This window comes from Dendropsophus ebraccatus, chromosome 7 (genome assembly GCF_027789765.1).
Source record: "Dendropsophus ebraccatus isolate aDenEbr1 chromosome 7, aDenEbr1.pat, whole genome shotgun sequence".
NCBI lineage: Eukaryota > Metazoa > Chordata > Amphibia > Anura > Hylidae > Dendropsophus > Dendropsophus ebraccatus.
In genome coordinates, this window is record NC_091460.1 from 54,882,954 (window position 1) to 54,903,131 (window position 20,178).

General features: G+C 39.8%; 1 protein-coding gene across 3 annotated transcripts in view; it reads left to right on the forward strand.

Annotated features, from left to right (window-relative positions):
- Nucleotides 1-18,380, forward strand: part of KLF3 (KLF transcription factor 3) — a 43,304-nt gene extending 24,924 nt beyond the window's left edge. For 2 of the 3 annotated variants that reach the window (XM_069977510.1, XM_069977511.1), the window contains exons 2-6: nt 2,834-2,921; nt 11,729-12,200; nt 12,583-12,730; nt 15,319-15,482; nt 17,419-18,380. In XM_069977510.1, the coding sequence (XP_069833611.1) occupies nt 2,865-2,921; nt 11,729-12,200; nt 12,583-12,730; nt 15,319-15,482; nt 17,419-17,600 (1,023 nt within the window). In that variant the 5' untranslated portion in view covers nt 2,834-2,864 and the 3' untranslated portion in view covers nt 17,601-18,380. Of the gene's footprint in view, nt 1-2,833; nt 2,922-6,355; nt 6,459-11,728; nt 12,201-12,582; nt 12,731-15,318; nt 15,483-17,418 lie in introns of those variants that run through there. The other variant, XM_069977509.1, reaches the window with a different exon arrangement.
- Nucleotides 18,381-20,178: the final 1,798 nt, after the last annotated feature.

A 20,178-nucleotide genomic window follows, 5' to 3' on the forward strand; every position in this document is an offset into this window, starting at 1 on the left:
GGTACTTGTCACACAAGGACTTTGTTTTGTTTCTTTTCTACTTGATTTACAATCCAATAGTCCAAAAAAAAGTCACATGACCTCTTTTAGTGTGCAGCTGTAGTACCATTGTTGTGTTGCCCCCTGAATGGCCACCACAATAAAGCTACATAGGGTGACCCAATATAAGCCTATGTGGAGCCCTGCTTCTCTCTTACGCATCATGTGTCTGTCTAAAATCTATGAACATCTTACACTTGCACAACATGAAACCATTTGTTTTACAGTTGCATCAAGCTCATCAAAATATTCTTTATCATTGTGACAGTGTTTAGCTTTTACATTTAAACTGGATTGAAATTTTTACTAGAATGTTATTGCACAACGTGTACCCTGCTAGATTATCTTTATTTACTAACACGATGAAATCCTGTCTAAGAAGTAACATTCAAATAAAATAAAAAATACTTTTCATAATTTTTTTTTTATTTCTTTTATATACCTTTTATGGCACATAGATGAGACGCCACCTACTGGCCAGTTGTAGGTAGAATAACATCATATTAAATGATATCTAGAGTTGCACAGAAACACATTTCACCCTAATCCTGGCAGCACTGGTGACAAAGAGAAAATTCTGAGGAACTTCATTTCCTCCTTTAGTTTCACATAACTTGTTTTACTATGTATCCCTTTGTATAGTTTCTGCATCTAGTGAAAAATTAGTAGCGGAAGCAAGATCGGTATATTGTGGCAACAAAACAAACCACCTCCTGTAGATGAACTCGGTGGGCAAGTTTGCCATAATTAATAAGGAGGAAATGGAGATGTTTTTTTCTATTCTAAGAGGAAAAGAAAGTATTTATAATATATATATATCTTTTCAACTGCTGTAAAGATCTGTCAAGACAATTGTGTGCAAAGTGCATATTATGTGACACAAAGGGACACATTGTTGCCCTCCAGGGAAGTGTCAATGTTCTGCGCCAAACTTTTAATAGTTGACTCCCTATATAGTATACTGTTATACAGTGTGTATATATAACCATTTCTGGTGATGTCCAAATGACTGCAGCCACAGTCATTTTGGGGGAATCGAAGAACCGAATCGAAGAAATTGCTAATTCCCACAATAGATCTTTCCTATCTTGGTAGAAACCAAATTGCTCAGGGAACATGCACACCAGTACCCTGAAATTTTCAGTGGAGGTAGGAAAACCATTCCCCTACATTTTGAGCCTGCTGGGATGGACAGTATAGTTTGGGAGCGGAGAGCGGATCTCATTTCCTAAACCATGAAGTCTGGTCCACTGGGCAGGGGCTCAAAAATTAGAAGATATTTGGACACCTTTGCTATATAGAATATACTGCAAAAGAAAATATATAGTAAATTGCCTCGATAGCAGATCCACACAATGCCTAAGTATATACCAGCATGCCGTGTTTAGATAATGCTAATATATGCACATTGATTCTCCACCAGAAGGAAGAATGTTGGCTACTTCCAATAAGTTGTACTAGAAAGACCTGATTTGTTGCCTTTTTCCCATGGAGCATTGCTTGTATCCATGTTTTCCAGGACTCCCTAGGGCTGTATCCAACTTCAGCAGCCAGCACTAATCCAATGCTGCACGCTCAGAGTTTGCTCAACTGCCTAGCCTTAGAGACCCCCTAAGACAACTGGTGGTCCCCAAAAGGAGAAATACTATCTGTATGGATATTTGATCACTGTATGTCTGTATTATTTAGGTGTGTATGGGGAAAATATGTATCACAATCTACATACTCAAAGTAATCTAATACCAATGCTGTATAATGTCTATATGGGAGTCTATATGACCAATGTTGTTGTTGTTGTTATTATTATTATTATTATTGTAGTAGTGGTAGTACTATGTTGCTTGTATGTTGCCTTGATTACATCTCTTAAAAAATTATGCATTCTGAGAATTTACAGTATTATCTGAGCATTCTATTAAAATAGTAGTCCAACCAACCTCATCTTGGGGTTATGCCATATTCACCCATCTGGTTGAACCTGTCTGCAAATCTTAAACCTGTAGATTGTCCATAGTGTATAACACTGAAGTGATCAGTGATATGTAGAACTATTAATGCTTCTTATGTCAGGGTGACGGGAACCCAATGTTCTAACTTCTATAAAAATATATTATCCTGCCAACTGCTTGAGCTATGACACTTGCTGGCACATGGGCAGAGGCTAATATATAAAGATAAAACCATCCATCACCCAATCCACTGCACCATGACGTTTTCACTGGTTTCCCTTCATTGGTTGACTAATAAATAGCTAAAACAACCATCCAACATTTATACATAACTACCAGGGTGAAAGTGACTTACATCGGCATTGAGCCCAAGTGTTAAGTATGGTTGTATAACACTGAATATTTTATTTGTATATTGCCTTAAAGGGGTTGTATCCCAAGAACAAACGCTTTTTGTGAGGCAGCTTCAATGGTCAGTGGCACAAGAGGAAGCTTGAGTAAACAGTGTTGTCCTCAATTGCGCTAGCAAAAAAATAAAGATTATAGCCCTGTTTGAAGTAAGAGAATGACCATATAATGCATGGCTGTACTTAGTCATCCAGAGTAACAAACACTCACAGGTCTAAACTTTAGATGTATTGTTGCCCACCATGTAGGGGAAACATAGGGGTTTATAATGCATGACTTTCCTTTGTGTTTTTGGTTGCTTATGATCATGATTTTGAAGGGTGCAAACCTTCTACTGACCATTGATTTCTTCCTAAGTGGGGACATTGTTTTGTTTTGCAGAAGTTCGGTGCATCTTCAGGACATTGCAATAACCTATTCTTTTTCTTTGATTTTAGGCAAGAATACACCAGGGGCATTGATGCAATAATGCTAATGTTTGACCCAGTTCCTATTAAGCAAGAGGCCATCGAGCCCATGTCTATGGTAAGTGTACAATATTCGGGGTTTAGGACAGGAATAGGAAACCTTTGGCCCTCCAGCTGTTACAAAACTACAGTTCCCATCATGCCTTTGGCTGTCCAGGCATGACGGAAACTGTAGTTTTGCAACAGTTAGAGGGCCACGGGTTCCCCATCTCTGATTTAAGGCATGCATACTTTTTACTTTTTTAGTTTTGTTCAAATCATTGTTTGCAAAGTTTTTTGCAGTTCCTGATATTGTGAAAAATACAGTATTTAACACATTATATATCTAGAATAAATTTGATTTATTTAAATACTATGTTTTCAGGGAATATATGGCTTCAGGAGCCTTAAAATAAATCCACTGACCTCTGTCGAGTGTTGTGTTACCGAGCCACAAGTTATATCATTGTTGATATTGGATTGCAATGTGGAGGCATCGTTCTATATTACCTGAACAGACTTTTTTCCTCTACAGGCTACAAAATATGTTTCCTTGAGCCGGTTCTTAAATTACACAATGCCGCGGAGAGTACCATGATGTATGTGTTTCTTAGTATCCCAGGATAGTTATTACGCATGCTGGTGAACCAGAAGTACACTTTCTACATAGCTAAGTGGCAGTGTGTGAATAAATCTGCTGTTAATTCTCCTGGTTCCCTCCTGTGCCTCCGTCCAGAGCTGGCAGACCCTTTTCTCACATTTCTGTCTAGAAATTTGGATGAAAAAAAGGAATTAGTTAGAGTTAGAGCCGGCTTTGCTCCCAACACTCAATGCACCTCATCAGCTGTTCCTACTGCCCTATGCGTAGACTTGAGACTCACGGAGCGGATGCAATTGTCCTCAAGGCAGGATGTGGCTACTTAGACAGCAATAATTATTTTTGCAGGAGATGAATAAAACAGGTTATTCCCCAGAAGTTTATTGTATGTTTTTAGTATTTTCTTGTTCGCTGTTGTCCTCTGAGGAAGGTTGTCAGCATTTAAATTGGCCAAACCTTGTCCATAGATTGGCCAACAGATGATAGTGGTAGAGATGGGGGTCAGGTGTGATGAAATTTTACTAACCAACCCCTCTGTTTTTTCGGAGAGATTAGCCACCGATAAAGCTGTCTGGCTAACGCCTACCTCTCCTCTCCCCATAGAGATAAAAGGGACTTTTGGACATGCTAAATGTTCATATGTATAGGAAGGACCAGAAGATTATTCGGCTGACATCTTTTTTTATGCTGCTTCAACCAAGAGTCATCATGTGACTTCTAGTGGCTTCTCCAACCTTGATTTGATACATCCCTCCACTATCACTATCAATCAAGGCCGGCAGGGCAGGCAGAAACCACCAGGCAGTGTCCGATGCCCTGTGGTTCAGGCAGCGTGAAAGTCCCCTTTGAGGTATCATTGTTTATTAGATTATGGTTGATAAAAAAAAACAGCCAATTTTAACCAACATTATGACAAAATGGAAGTTTTAGCTAACTAATGACAAATTATTGCCTGAAATGATGTTGGTCATCTTTGCACAGTAGTTGCTAGTCCACAAATGATTATTTCTTTGAGGAATGTCACCTGATGTCTGACTGCCTATATCGGGGATGGAAACCTTTGGCTCTCCAGCTGTTGCAAAAATACAATTCCCATCATGCCTGGACAGCCAAAGCTAAAGCTAGTTTTGCAACAGCTAGAGGGCCGAAGGTTCCCCATCCCTGGCCTATATGGACTGAAAACTGCATGGCTACATCAGCGAAACAATTCTTCACAAGGTGATTGATAGGTCAATGGTAGTTTATCCATCAATCTTCTTATATCTATTGTGTATGAATAGTATTGGCCAATAATGTCTGTAGTCAAGTTTAGCGTTGGTGCCTATACAGCTGTGACTTGATGTGTCCCTTGCATCAACGTGTTTTGCAATATGGTAGACGCCTTAAAAGCACAAATAGCTGACATGGACATATGTCGTAACTCTGAACACTTTGCTACTGCTATGTGTTTAATGTGTAGTGTACTTTAGACTGCAATACCCCAGTAAACTCCACTCTGTAAATTGCATTTGTCTTGGAACTGAGACTGAGAGTTTTCCACATGTGATAATTCCATTATCCTGAGTAAGTGTAACCTGTGAGTCAAGGGGACGGGAGCCAGCTGCTTGTCACTGTACTTCTGTGCAGGAGGAAAACACTTTCAGAAGAACATTTGGTTTCTATCCGAAGACAGACAAGCTTATAAAATTATATAATTTCTATAAATTGGATCCTGCAAAAGAAGTTGAGTTGTCCTGGAAATAATAGATGTTCCATGTGAGACAATGCTTGGAAATAAATACGCAAAAGTTTTCGCTGACATGTCAAAAGTTGGAAGTTCTCTAATGCAGACTAGTGAAGGGTTGATCCACTCATTCAGCAGTAGCCATCATGTCTCTAAAGCCCTCTAGCTTCTGTTTGATAGCTCTCGTGATCTGGGAAGACATATGGCGTTTGAGAATTTCTGCTATTTCAACTTTGACTTGAAAGCGGATACCAAACCTGAAGGAATATTGGTCTAGGTCTCTAGATGAGGCTATGGTGGCAGATTTGTTCCTTACTTTAGTTCATGTTAAGTTAATATTTCCTTTTATTGGTCACCAAAGGAAACCGTGCTTGAATTTGTGTGAGATTCATCATTACAGGGCACTATGTAACGTTTATCCAGTGTCACTGTATATTACATATATGAAATAGTGCTAATAGGTTTCAGCAACGGGAGTACTGTATTCTAGGAAAACATTTACTCAAAGCAGACATGATATAATGTACGCGCACTCAAATGTAGCTGAAGAAATTGGTAATATTGTGTCCTTGACTTCACATGTAATAGTCTTTGATTCCATATATGTCGCTGGTTTTGGAAATTATCCATATGATAGTATAGTCACAACAATTATTATTATTTATTATTGGTCATCTATGGCCCCCTTCCTATTACTTTAAAGAAGAAAAAAAGCTGATATACCATGTAATGCCTAATGCAAGGCCTAAGGGGGAAGGGGCATGCCACAGACTTCTATAGAACACCAAAGAGAATCCTAGTGTCATAGTCTGCACCCTACGTTTACCTGGGTTGTTTCATTAGTATAAAGCTTTGGTACAAAACCATCCTAGGCTGAAATATACAAAGATTATGCACATTCCTCCCAGTGTTTTGTAACCAAGGTCCTCCAGTTTGGCCTGACACTATGAAGATATACTGGTAGGTTAGTCAACTTTTAAAGTTTCCTTTAAATTTTTGAGTGCATTTTACATTGGGATATTAGACATAACATAGTGCTATATAAATGGTCATCATGTCTATCGCTACATAATATGCTGATGCTGTAATAATAATAATATTAATAATCAACAACAATAAGAGTCTAAACTGCTTGTGGACCAGCTCTACCAATCTTTAAAGCCTTGCTCTTTTAAATCACTTGTTTTTACAGTCCGGCCAAGTAGTGCCCAGAAATGTTCCCTTCTCTCAGTGATACAGATAAGTTCCAGCTTTGCTTTCTTCCTGTAAAGCTGCATGAAGTCAGGATGCTGAAGGTGCGTGGAACCAGGGTGGGGAATGACCTGGAAATCACGTGCTTCCCCTTCTGCTAATGACATTATTATCCAGACATGCTCTCAACATATATGAAAGCGATCACCAGATTATCTGTGTCTGAAAGCAATGCAGGCTATTAAATTGGCACAAACCGCACACCTCTCTGTCTTGCCAAACCCCATCCAGTTACTTACAATGACATCATCCTCCTCGGGGCTGCTTAAAGGAGCTCTGGGCACTCTCCAGCCATCACTGTTAAATAGATTCTTTAAAGTAATAGCTGTAATCTGCCTGTATTAGGTCATCTTGTCTGGTACTTCAAGGAAGGAATTCTCTCTCTAATATTTACAAGGGGTCCCGTAGCTAATAAATATAAGTCTACTGCCCTTAATATATACAGCACCTCTGGTTTGTCCCCTAATATATTAGTTTTTGTACCTTCAAGATAGTGGCACACTTTATATTCCATATATATATATATATATATATATATATATATACCATAGAGGCAAACCATGTAGCTTTATGGGGTCCCTGGAGTGTGAGGCCCCAAAACAGCTTTTTTTGTATCACTTATTTATATGTGTGTTGAGAACCTGGGATGTACCCCAACATCTAGTGGTATACTAGCTGCCCAATCAATAGTAGAGTTTAGTGCCAACCTTCAATATTTGATCACTGTCTGTTAATACTAGGAGATATATTTACACACTATCAAATATTTGCTAGACCTTTTCCAATTATATATACAGCATGGCTTGGTTCCCTGTAGAATAAGGGAAGCAATAACCACCATGCCTTTCTGTCCTAGGTGGTCAGGCCTGTAGTAGTGGTAACCAGCACCACAAAGGGGCTATATTTTAAAAGGTTTGGTTTCTTGCCTGGATTCTAATGGGCCTATTCCACAGCCCGATGATCGTTGAGCGAGGGCTGTAATGACATAGTTACCGATGTCCTTGCAGCCCTTGCATCATCATACATTACCTGCAGGTCTTTTTCTCCGCGCTGTCTTCATCCCAGGGTCCCGCGCGCTCTATCTTCTGAATGGCCGGTCAGCTGACAGACCACACTCCGACTCGGCGGTCCCGGCCTGTGATTGGCTGAGCACTCCGTCAGCTGACCAGCCATTCAGAAGATAGAGTCCCGGGTCCCGGGGATGAAGACAGCGCGGCCAAATGGGGCTGATCCGGCCGATTATCGTTACTGTGGAATAGGGCCCTAAGACTATGTGTGGTTAAATAAATAAAATTACATAAAACCCCAATTGAACACCACATACGCTCTGGAAAAGTTTGTTACAGGTTTTTTGGGGGCGGTAAAATTTATTGATGACCTCGAGATCCTAGCTTGGCCACTACACAGTATATGGAGCTGTTTGCTTCCTGCTCTGCTTCACTGTACACGTGTGTGCTAGATGGGAGATTTTTTTCAGGACTGGATCCAGCTTTTTCAAGCACCCAGGGAGAAGTGGCATGGAGTTCAAAGGCAGGCGGCTGATAATTCAACTGACGATCTAACAAAGCGATTTGCTTGCTATACATGTGGAATATTGAGCTGGCATTCAAAAATATATGTGTGGCTTCTTGTGTGAAGAAGCATTGCTTATTGTGAGTCTTGACCTTATCTTTCCCTGTGCCAGCTCAGAGGGGCACTAATTTTATTCAGGTTTTAGATATTTTAATAGACACAAATATAAAAGAAACTGATTGAACCGCACTTCCGGTAGCTGTCAAATTTAGGACTTCTGCCGCTTGTTTATTGCCTTTGTAAACATTCTTGTGAAAAGGAAGCCCTAGTTCAAAATGGGATTGAGTCTGACACCGAGCAAGGGAGGAATTTCCGACTACATTGGAACATTTGAATATACATCCAAGACAAAACATGGATTCTCAGAACTGTTGATTCATGTCTCGGATTCATGTGTGAAGGGTTATTATGATTTATGACAAAGACATGACTTTTATAATAAATGCACATTGGCCCAACAATATTGGTGGAGTAATTTACATGGCTCACATCACAAATCTAAGATTTTTTTTTTTATGTAAAGATGACCTCACTTCTTTGAGATCATGCTTATCTTTATGTTTCAGTGTTGAGGAGGATTAGTGCATATTTGGAGCATGCAATGACTTCTCTATCCATTTATTGACTCAAAGGAGTAAAAAGTCCTTCTAGCCTGAAGGCATCTATTCACAACCTGGGATTTTATATAGCAAGTTACATTTAAGGCTATAAATTCCAGGTCACACATCTTAAAGGGAACAGTGAAAACACACACACTTTACTACTGCTGGTATTATGACTTAAAGAAGCAAAAACCTGACCCGTAACAGGAAGGGGTATGCACAGTAGGGAAATTTGCAAAGATATGTGTGTGGTTTCGTCTAGCCAGTTTGAAAGTTTAGGTGAATGAGGTTTGATATTAGTTTTGTTTCTGTGCAATAAATTAGATGGGTTTTTTTTTATGCAGAAAATAACACAGAATATATGCCTAAAGATCAATGCTCTAATTTTTTGTTCTTTTTCATTGATTTTGGTGTGTCTTTTTTTTAAAAAAAAAAAACATCCTTTTTCCCAGGGAGCATTTCATGGCCAGCTCAGCTGTCTCCCTGCCTTAGACCCACATGTCTACAGATAGGTAACTCTTCTATGTGAAGGCGAATCTGGCTTATTATTTCTAGTCAAGTTTTTAAGGGGCTTTTCCAGCTGACGAAAACTCAACACTGTTGTGTCCCTTCTTACTTCCTGGTTTGGTGCAGGGAGAGTGAGGACCGTGCACAGCGGTGCTGAACTGAATCGGCTTAACATCACTGTGTCTCCCATTGAGGTTATACATCTCTCTAGGGACAATCCGGGGTCCGTAGGATCCCAGCCAATCGAGTGACGTCACAGTTTGGCCATTAGGAACCTAGTCAACAAGCTGTCAACAGTACGAGGAGTGAAAAGGGCCAACGCACAAAATAAAACAAGCTTGCTTAGGCAAAGCATTTGCAAAATTACTTTCTTTTGCATTTCCTATCGCCTAACAAAAATGTGGGTGATGGCAATACCCCTTTAAGAGGTCAGACTTTGGCTGTCAGGGAAGTTGCCTCCAATAGGTGTCCCTAGAGAGATAACTCTTTTCCTTCTGGAAGACAGCTAATTTGCATATTTTAAAGGTTTCTCAGAAAACACTGCACAGATTCCCTATACCAGCTTTATAGTCTCCCCAAGGAGACACATTACCAACTAAGACTAACTATAATTTATACATTTCATGCACTAAGGCCAAAAAAAAAAAAATAATCTGCTTATTAAGGTTTAAACGTACGGTATCTTATGTATTGTCTGGATTAATCTTAGCACTTCGCATATATGTTTTCCTTTTGGAAAGGATACTGTGTCTTACCTACACACATTTACCTATGTACTTTGCCTTAGTCAACATTGCTAAGCATGTCATGGTGGTTCAAGGTAAGGTGACCTGTACACAGAAAATATATTGCCAAAGCTTTTAGAGGTGTGGGGTCAGTACTGTTGTTTAAAGACTTGTTCCAATACCTCCTGACAGACCTATTCCAAGTTTATTTGGCTTGAAAGTGAAAATTCCCTTGGATCAGCTTTATTTTATAGTCTTTTTAAGCAAACTCTGCAAATTTTCAATCATGAAGTCACCAACTTCCTTTTCTGCCAAAGTTTTAAAAAGACCTGCAAATGGCGCCACGAGCCAGGCACTAGACACAAATACGGGAGGGGATATTATTCCAGAAATTTTGGATTGGGTGTTTTTGCTTCATATTACAGTTCTACCAAGTAAGGTGAGACATTTAATAATCTAATGGAGATTTCCATGGCAATACAGTTAGTTTGTTGCAGTAATTGTTTTATTACGGGATGAAATCTAGTCATATAAAGGCTAGTGCCAAGAACCACACCAGGGATTTTGGCAGGCTTTTGGCTGTACAGAACATATTCTTCTGTGTGTGTTTCATTTTTTTATGAATAGGCTGTCTCTGCCCAGCCAAAGAAAGAACATTACTGTAGCTTTGTCTACCATCTGTTTCTGCTATCACTTCTACATTACGTCTGTACCTTTGTATAACTAAACCACACCAATCACCCCAACGCCTTGGATTATAACGGCGCAGACCCAAGGAAAGTGGATACGTCAGGGTGCGCATACCGCAATTTTATGACTATGTTGTATACATGTCCTCAAAAGACAAGTAGCTTGTGATGATGATGATGATGATGAAGATTAGGTTACACTGAATCACCACCCTGAGCCCAGAGATCAAGCCTGGTTACTGGAAGAGATCCTTCCACCCTTAGGGTCAAGAAAGGAAAATGTTTTGGCAAAGAAAATGATTGACTTAAAGCCACTAGGAAAATGAAGTCACTTGTTTCAACATTACATAGTCAGAATTTAAAGGGGTTGTCTGCTTAGGACAACTCCTTTTTTTTTTTTGCTGGAAATGTTCCTTGTTAATAAGCAAATCACAATATGAATTCAGCAGCAATTGTTTAATTGCCCTGCAGTGCCCCCACAGGAGAAATAAAGTATTGCAAAGTGCCTGCTGAAATCGATGAGCTGTCTAGGTAATATAAATTCTTGTTGGGTCCTCCAGAGAAGATGTTCTTTGTGAAAGTACTGTACGTGGGGTCACATTTCACCTACAATTTGCCATGACTAGAAATCCATCTTCAATGGATTTCAAGTAACTGTCAGATCATTGTCTGGCCAACTTTTGTGCAACAACTTAAGCCCATTCATTTTCAGTTACTGCGATGCAATGCAACACTGCATTGATTTGGCTGTGTGACATGTAGTATGGCCTAAGTCACTGGGTAACCCTAGCATTAATAGCAGTGCCAAGCAACACCCATACAGCAGAGCTCAAGTCCAGAATTTACAATAGTAGTCTGACTAGTAGTTTTACTCTGCCGATAATCATCCTGAGGAAGGTAGAAGAGGCCTCTGGATAGTGAATACCCCAGGACAGCGCCCTTACTATAATCCATCCTGGTTCAGGGAAAACATAGTAGTTTCTTCTGCCTTCAAGTGTCAGGTGTTTTTTTTTTTAACTGGTTAATACAATGGTTTCATAATTATTTTAAGTCAGTGTCTATAGATTATACAGAATACCTACGGAAAATATGAGTGTACTTAACCAGTCTGCTGGCATCTCGTAACCTAAATAGTTATCTCAGACAGTTTATATATTTTCTTCTGTTTGAGTTTTGCATTTCATGATATCTTGTTATTGTTTTTGTCTTTCTCCCGTAGCCATATCAACCCAGTTACATCGAGGCAAATAAATACAGTGTCATCTACCCGACACCAAACATGCTGCACAGTAAACTTTACCACAGCCCTGAAACCTTTTCTGGATTCCAAATGGAGCCGGTGGATCTCACTACAAACAAGAGGAATTCGCCTCCCTCCGCTGCAAGGTCCCCATCTCCCATCAAATACTCGTCTCCCAAGAGAAGGGGTTCTCCGATTATATTTATGCCTTCCTCAAGTCCACCATTAAAGAAGTTAACCCCATCGCCACCTACAGTGCCCCCCTTCACAATGCCATTAACCCTTAACCCAATGTTGTCTGCATTTCCAAGACATGGGTACAGGAACCCTGGACTCTTACCCCTATTACAGCCAATGGTTGTGCAGCCTGTTCCTTTCGTGTATACCCCTCATCTTCAGCATCCAATCATGGTACTAGCTGAAGAACTGGAGAACCAAAATAGCAAACACAGTAAGTACTTTTAATACTGTTATGAGAGTTGACCATATTCTAGTGCCGGACTGGCCCATAAAAGGAGCGGAGAATCCTCCGGTGGGCCCCCAGCTTTAGAACCCGCACTAACACTGACTGATATGTTGTTTCTCACTGGTTTTTCATTGGTGGGCCCCCAGAATCATTTCCTTTGGTGGGCCCCAGATACCCCAGTCCAACACTGCCAAGAAGGGTCCTGGAGATAATATTTTTTGTACCATACAATTTTGTTTTGTATCTCCAACCATCTTTAAAAAGAACTTTCACGTATTATTATTTCGGTAGGCATCGTATTCCTGTTTACTATTATGACTACTTACTACATTAAATGACTGGCTTTTCTCTGTTTATTCTATTACAGTGCCTGTGACAGTCCCAGAGTGTTTTGACAAACCTTCCCTATTAAAAAACATAAAAGTTGAGCCTGGCACAGATCAATCCATGACAGAAGTTTACCCCGAACAAGTATCACCTGGTATTAGTACACCTCCAAAGGGGATGTTCCATGAGTAAGTCACATAATGTGGATTCAAAACATTATAAATCTGTATGTTTATTTGGAGGCAAATATTTTGTCCCCCTTCCAATTAGTTTGAGAAAAAAAGTTTTGGAAAAGATGATAAAATCTACTATTATAAAAATTATCCTCTTTAATACCATAGTAATCCACTGTACAAGCCCTGTTGGGTGTCCCAATCTTTCGTTACACGCTATGTGTTTTAGCAGTTTGACAGATGAAAGAGAAAAGCTATGTAATTGACTGAAACTTTTTATTTTCAAGAAAGTTCTTTCTTAAGAAAAGAAAACATTGCTAAAAAAAAAGTAATTAAATTACGTGAGTGAAAATTAAAAACATTTGTAGTGTAGAAGAATCTAGGTTAGTAAGGGGAAAAACAAGTCAAGGAGCGACGGAATGTAGATATAGTCATTGGTTTGTTCTACCTGTGGTGTGGCAATATGTTTTGAATGTGAGGAGCCAATTTTAAAACTTCCCGTGGGTGGGGCACACGGGCTGATCTCCACTTTTGGAATTGACGTCAGGGACCGCACCCTCCTTTTAGCATAGCACAACAGGAAATTCTTAATTGCTCAGAAAAGGAGTGACTGAGACAATAGCAAATATTTCTTCTGATGACGAGGACTATATAAAATACAGAGAGGAAAAAATAGTTTGTGTTTTTTATCTCAGTTCAGTGAGAGCAAAAAAAAAAAAAAAAAAAAGCTGTTTCAAATTATTTCTGGAGGAAATAGATCATGTAAACAAACGTAGAGAAAGCAAACTGAAATGTAACAAGGTTTTGCAATCCTGAAGATGTTTGCGTGGGAAATGGGAGCATGACCTTGTTAATTATTAAAAATAATAAACTCCCCCTTGGAGGCAGCAATCGCTCTTTCCATTAGAGGGCTCCTATAATAAGAATCCCTCTGTAGGATATAAAGCAATCCTGGAAGGTTGTATAGAGCAGATGGGAGAATCCAAAAAAGATTAAAGAAACAGCTGTAGCAGAAACTTCTTTGTGTATTGTTTTTATTGGCATTCTTGCTATTAGCATGATGAATTTTGTGATAATAATGTAAAGGCGGCCATACACACACCTTCAATAACTGACAGACGAATGATTGTTGGGTTATCAGTTATCTCTCCTGTCCGCCCCCCTTCCTCCCCATACATGTTTGGCAGGGCTGAGTGAGCATTCATGTGTTCTTTATGTAGAGGGGAAGATTAAGCTGCAGCCAGAGATCTCTAATTGAGGCTTATCTTACCCAGAACAAAGGGGTCGGGCAGTAATTTTCCATCACAATGAATCCGTATCTTCACTGACATCTTCGGTCTGTGGATGGTCGGGAAAGTCCCATGCACCTTATAGCGTTGGCCAAACCTGCCGTCAAGCAGTGCTCATGTAAAGATGTGCAAATAATTGACAGTAAACAGCCGCCACTTAAATATTAACGGCAGCAGCTCCGGGAGATGTGCTGCCGACAACCAATGATTTTTAAGCATGTATTATCTTGATGATGAGCTGACCACTGGTCTGTTACACAAGGAAATTATTGGCCAGTTCAGCTCATAATTGCCTCATCTGCAAGGAAGAATGTACATAGCATAGAGGTAGCCCCTGTGTTGTGGGGTCCCTGGAGCTCTGGGGTCCACTGTTAAACTGGCCATACACATTAGATAGTTGTCATCCACATGCTTTTTTTTCTGTGTGCATGAGGTCCTCCCAACTATCTGATGACAAATATTAGGGCAGAAAAGGCCCAGGCATGTTTGATTTTCAGCTTCCTGATCCTTTTGTTCTCAGGGAGATAAGCCACTGCCAGCCTTCTTCCTATTCCCCATATGCATGTGTATGATTGGGATTAGGAGATATATCTGTGGGCAGAACAAACATTCAGCTGACAGATCTCTTATGTGTATGGCCAGTTTTAGTTCCATTCTCTTCATTATGCAGGACTTCCCTCTTCAGAGGAACTGACTTGTTAGCAAATAATTAACCATGGAGGTGGGAATTGCCCTTAAAGTCATGCAACGGGGATGTGGTAAGGGAACAAACAGCGGGTCCTTTTGTTGTGGTTGGCAAAACCCACCATAATGGGTGGCCTAGTTTCAACTTTGCTATGGGGGCCCCCTCTGTATTTTGTAAGCAAACTTTGCAGACAAGTTATGTTCAAACAGGATTTGTCTTCCCCCTGGAGGTCTGCATGTTATCAAAAGGCTAATGGGAGCAATTCCAAAGATAACAGTGCTGCTATTTTAGTTTGGCTATCGCTCTTCTGTGACATGGTGTCTGATGAGTCGCTTTAAGAATATTCTGATGGTACCAGTGTTCTCCATATTTTTCTACTGGGGGAAAAAAGAGCTAAATTTTTGCAAAATTTAAAACAATTGAGCTGCAGATATGTATAAATGACCACTGATCATACACCCTAAGGAAAAGCCATCAAGAAGTCCTGGACAATAATGAGAACTACTACTACTAAACTCAAATGTCATTACTTTTTGGGTGGTTACTTGCAAATGCATGCTGTATACTTCTATGAAATTCTCAGTGCTTAATATATGCTGTAATATTTCCATGCTTCTGTTCTTGTGCAGACATCACCCATCAGTTATAGTCCACCCAGGAAAGGTGAGGCCATTACCTGTGGAATCTCCCGAAACCCAGAGGAAACGAAGAATACACAGATGTGACTATGACGGCTGCAATAAAGTTTACACCAAAAGTTCCCATTTAAAGGCGCACAGGAGGACACATACAGGTCAGCAAGACTCAATATCTGTCTGTGTCTGGTTTATGGTTCAATGATGGGAACAGTAAGGGTAATAGTTTATCTCTGGAGCAGTAAGTGACAGGCTGTGGGCAGCTGCAGAGTAATAACTCAGCCAAGATAAATCAACAGTAACCACAATGGACTCTGAGAAATGTGGGTCGGCCTAGTCGTACATTGTATTTCCAGAGATCTGCATGAGTTTATTTTCCCATCAATGTGTTTGAAATACAGTGAAACCTCTGCAAAAGACCACCCCTTTGAGAAGACCACCTGACCCATAACAGATTTTCAGTTCCACTATATATTATCTTCTTTGAAGACCACTTCTTAATACAATTTCAAATGGTCAGTGAGAGCAGAGACCACCCAGAGAGAGTTTCAGAGATAGCTATAAGCCCAATCTATGGATATCTAATACACTTTGTACACAGACATTTTTGAAAACAGATGTCAACCCTTGGAGATGTTTTAAACTAGATAGAGTCTGTTCTTTTCCAGAAACAGCGCCCCCTTGTCCATGACAGGTGGTATTGCAACTTGATTGTATTTACTTTAATATGGCTGTACTGTAATTCAAAACCCAGCCTCTTTGCCTGTGGGGTTTTTAGAACATGGATGTGTTTCTTTCAAATTTTTATAAACCCATTTATATGGAGCCATGAAACAACATCTTTAGATAATGGTGGCTATACAGTATGCATCAAAGCTGAAATAGTGCGTGAATTTTTTTCCCACTAACTACCCCCAGAGGGTAAATACTGAACCTGTTAAAATGACTCCCGACTCCTGAATGTTAGAAATACAGATTTTCCTTTTCTAGATTTTACAAGCTACATAGAAATGTAATGTAATCCCTCCCAGCTGTCTGAGAGATCAAAGATGAAGGGAAGATATTTTATAGCCTTCTGGCTGACACAGTGCAGGATCATTTAGTGGGTGCAGGTAGCATCAGACTGAGATGCCTGGGGCCCACCACCATTAACCCTAAGGGTACATGCTAATATCACCTCTTTTAGACTTTAGGAATGCCGCAAAAGCAAGACAAACTTAGGTGATTACAGGGCATTTTAGTTACTTTTTTTAGTTACTTGGCCCATTCAGGGGCCCACTGGGTTTCCACCTGTTTTCTTGTTGGCCAGTTCAAGCCTAGGTGCAGGTACAGTAGTAGAGGTGTAGCTAGAGGGATGCAGAGGTAACAGTTGCACCTAAGTTTATATTACATGGCACATTGGGAGGTTACAGGCTTTTGTATTGCAGCCCAGAATTTTTACATTAATAAACCGGCGCGTCTATGCTGATCTATTCCCACACATCGGCCCAGCATGAAGCACTTGAGATGGACCCGCCGGACCCCAGTGCAACGTTCTCCCCTCCCATCTGTGACACAGGTCCATGGTTTCTAATGGAGCTGCGTCACAGAGGGAAGGGGGTTTGTAACACTGGGTCCACCTCAAGTGCTTCACACCAGGTCGGGCAGAGGTTAAAAAAAAAGGACACCGGCAGCGGTCTGTTAATGTAAAAATAAAAAACACAAAGCGTTGTACCTAGTGATACTTTCGCTTTACGTTACGTCATGTTTTGCTTAGAACTGAAGGGCCAATAGGGCATTTTTTTTATAAATGTAAACTGTCCTGATATCCGATAGGCAGCTAACATCTTGAAACTTATATGTTAATTTGTAATTCCCAGGCCGATAGTAGAATTTTGTAAATGTAGTAAATGTTCCCAAAAAAATGTTGAAATCCTCAGCAGTTCTCTGCACAGCTGTTGTTTCCTTGTGCAGGTTGCTGATTTGGAAAATAACTATTTCCCTCCATCCTCATTGTTCATTTTAAATTTTAAAAAATAATAATAAATGCTGATTTTGCTTGCACTCAACCTTCTCCTTTATGCACTCAACTGATCTTCCTGTTCTTGTCTACAGGGGAAAAACCTTATCAGTGTACTTGGGAAGGATGCACGTGGAAGTTTGCCCGCTCTGACGAACTGACTCGGCATTTCCGTAAACACACTGGAATCAAACCATTTCAGTGTCCAGACTGTGACCGCAGCTTCTCCCGCTCGGACCACCTCGCCCTCCACAGAAAGAGACACATGCTTGTCTAAACAGATTTTTTTTATTATTGTTTTTTGGATTTTATTATTTTTTTTTTTTGTACACAATAAATTCGGGATTCAGCTGGTCTGAATCCATACAATTCCAGTCAGTAGATTATATTCTTTTAACCTCAGTGTACTCACCACGGGTCAGACCTAAGAATGTGAACTTTTTTTTTTTTTTCTTTTTTGTAATACAGAGGCTTAGCAGTAACTTCCTGCTCTTAATGACACCTCAGGAAATAAAGAAAATGGACAATGTACTGCTTCATGTGTACTTTCAAGCCATATATCTATATAAAATAACTTATACCTGTATTTAATTATAAACACCATGCCTAGTTTGCTTCATCTTGCCACATTCCTCACTTGTTAGTGCTACAATGTTATTCTTTTTATTTTCTATTGTCCACAATTAAATACATTTCCTAAAAAACAAAATAGCCATGAAACAGAAAGGTTTTTGTCAGGTCTTTGTATTGTATGCCATGATGCCTGAATGCAAAAAGTGCACTTTGATGGGACAAAAAAAAAAAAATTTGAAAATGGAAAAAAAAACAAATATCTAATTCTGTAGAATAATTTGTTTGTAAAGCACAGTTATTGTGGTCTATCCTCCTGGTCTGTGCCTTAATCAAAATCAATTTCGAGGTTCTACCTGTTTTCTAAATAGCCCATGTATCCGACATATCTATCTACCTATACATAAAATGTACAATTTGTCTATGTCATGTATTACGATGTGAAATGTACTTGAATAATATTAAAAATATATATTTTTAAAGAAAATATATTGTCCTATTAGGACATTCGATTACTGCTAAGAGTCTAAAATTGAAGGCCTGCTGCAATAAAATACCCTTCAGATATAACAAGAACACGGATGTCAAACTGTGGCCTTTCAGCTATTGCAAAACTACAATTCACCATCATGAATGGCATGATGGGAATTGTAGTTTTGCAACAGTGGAAGGGCTGCAGCTCAACAGCACCGAACAAGAATATTTAGCTGTGTACAAAAAAACTAAGAAGAATTCCGGAGGAGGGATAATCATTTTGGACAGGGTGTGGGTGAACATAATGAAGAAAGTATGCTTACCAGACCTCGTGCCCGCGCTGCGACGCATCACCAGGCTCCTGTACCTAGGTGGATGTAATTTTCTACTGGCTTGGAGGTATGTCACGACTTGGTTGAAACGTCAAGAAAGGGGGGATTTAGCAAGCTCAGCCAATCAGCGACTGCATGAGCGGGGCATCCATCGGCAGGGTTGTCATTTATAGGGAGTGGAGACATGAAGAATGACAATGAGGGTCCAGGAGCGGGATGCGGGGCTGCACTGGCACCAATATACATCCTTTTCCTTCACCCCCTGCCCAAAATGATAACCCTAACACCCCCCCCCCCCCCCCATGGACTTTTCCTTTAATCATAATAACTCTCAAGAACTATATGTTTCTCAATAGAAGCATAAATGAAATGGGCACTACACATTCAACAACCTTTGCATAAATACATAGTACAAATATCTATCTTTATTTATCAGACGCCTTTCCTGCTCCTTCCCCATTCTTAAACTCTTCATGTAGTCTGGAAAACGGTTTTTGTCCATCTCAAAATGAATCGGTTCAGTGAAGTGTCAAGTTACAGTTACTCATAGAAGTCTATGAAGAGGGGAGGAGAAAGGAGGGGGAGCAGCTTCAGAGACAGGGATACAATTCATAGTGGGTGTTATATCTTACCCCAGTGCTGTATTCACACCTTAAAATTACTCTGTATTGTTTTATGTCTTCCATGCTGCTGCTTCTGCCTATAGAGAAGCAGGATGCCCTCTGTCTGTAATGTATAGGACACATCATAGAAGTTAGTCTGCACCCACTAGCTTAGGGGCAACTAAAAACTAGAGATATAGAGACTAGAAATCTTGTGGAAAAAGCCACAAATGATGATATAAGAAATTTGTGCTATTTCTCATGTACATACATAACAGCTGAAAGTGGCGGCACTCAGGACTGAACATTCAAAAATGCAGTTTGATCATTTAGATTCTTTCCTTGCACCAAACTTCAATAAACAAAACCTGAAGACTTTAGCCTAATGAATCGAGCTGGAAATTCTCATGTTAAAGTTTGATAGACATGTATGTTTTTTCCAGCGTGCTAACTATGTAACACCTTATTTGGCATGAACTTTTTAGACTTTTAGACACAGGTATATTTTTAAAAGCTCTTTAATGGCGTCTGATGATCCAGAATTCACCTAATAGATCCTAAGGATGCAAGTGTCACTGCATATAAGTACAGGTAGTTCATCAATAATAATATACACACTAATCTTAGCACCAGTTGAGGGTGTTGTCCTAGAAGACCCTACCTAACAAACTTGGCGATCGCTCGATGTCCCTTACTCTTGGAGACCAGAACACGAGATGGAGGAAAAATGAGTTTTCTTTGATGAAGGACTAGTCATATGTGGTGTATTGTGCCATTATTGGTGGGCACTTGATGAAGATAAATGTACTCTAGTGTGGTGAGCAACAGTCAGTGTGATGCAATTTTCTTAATAGACAGAAGTTTTATTTCACTTCCT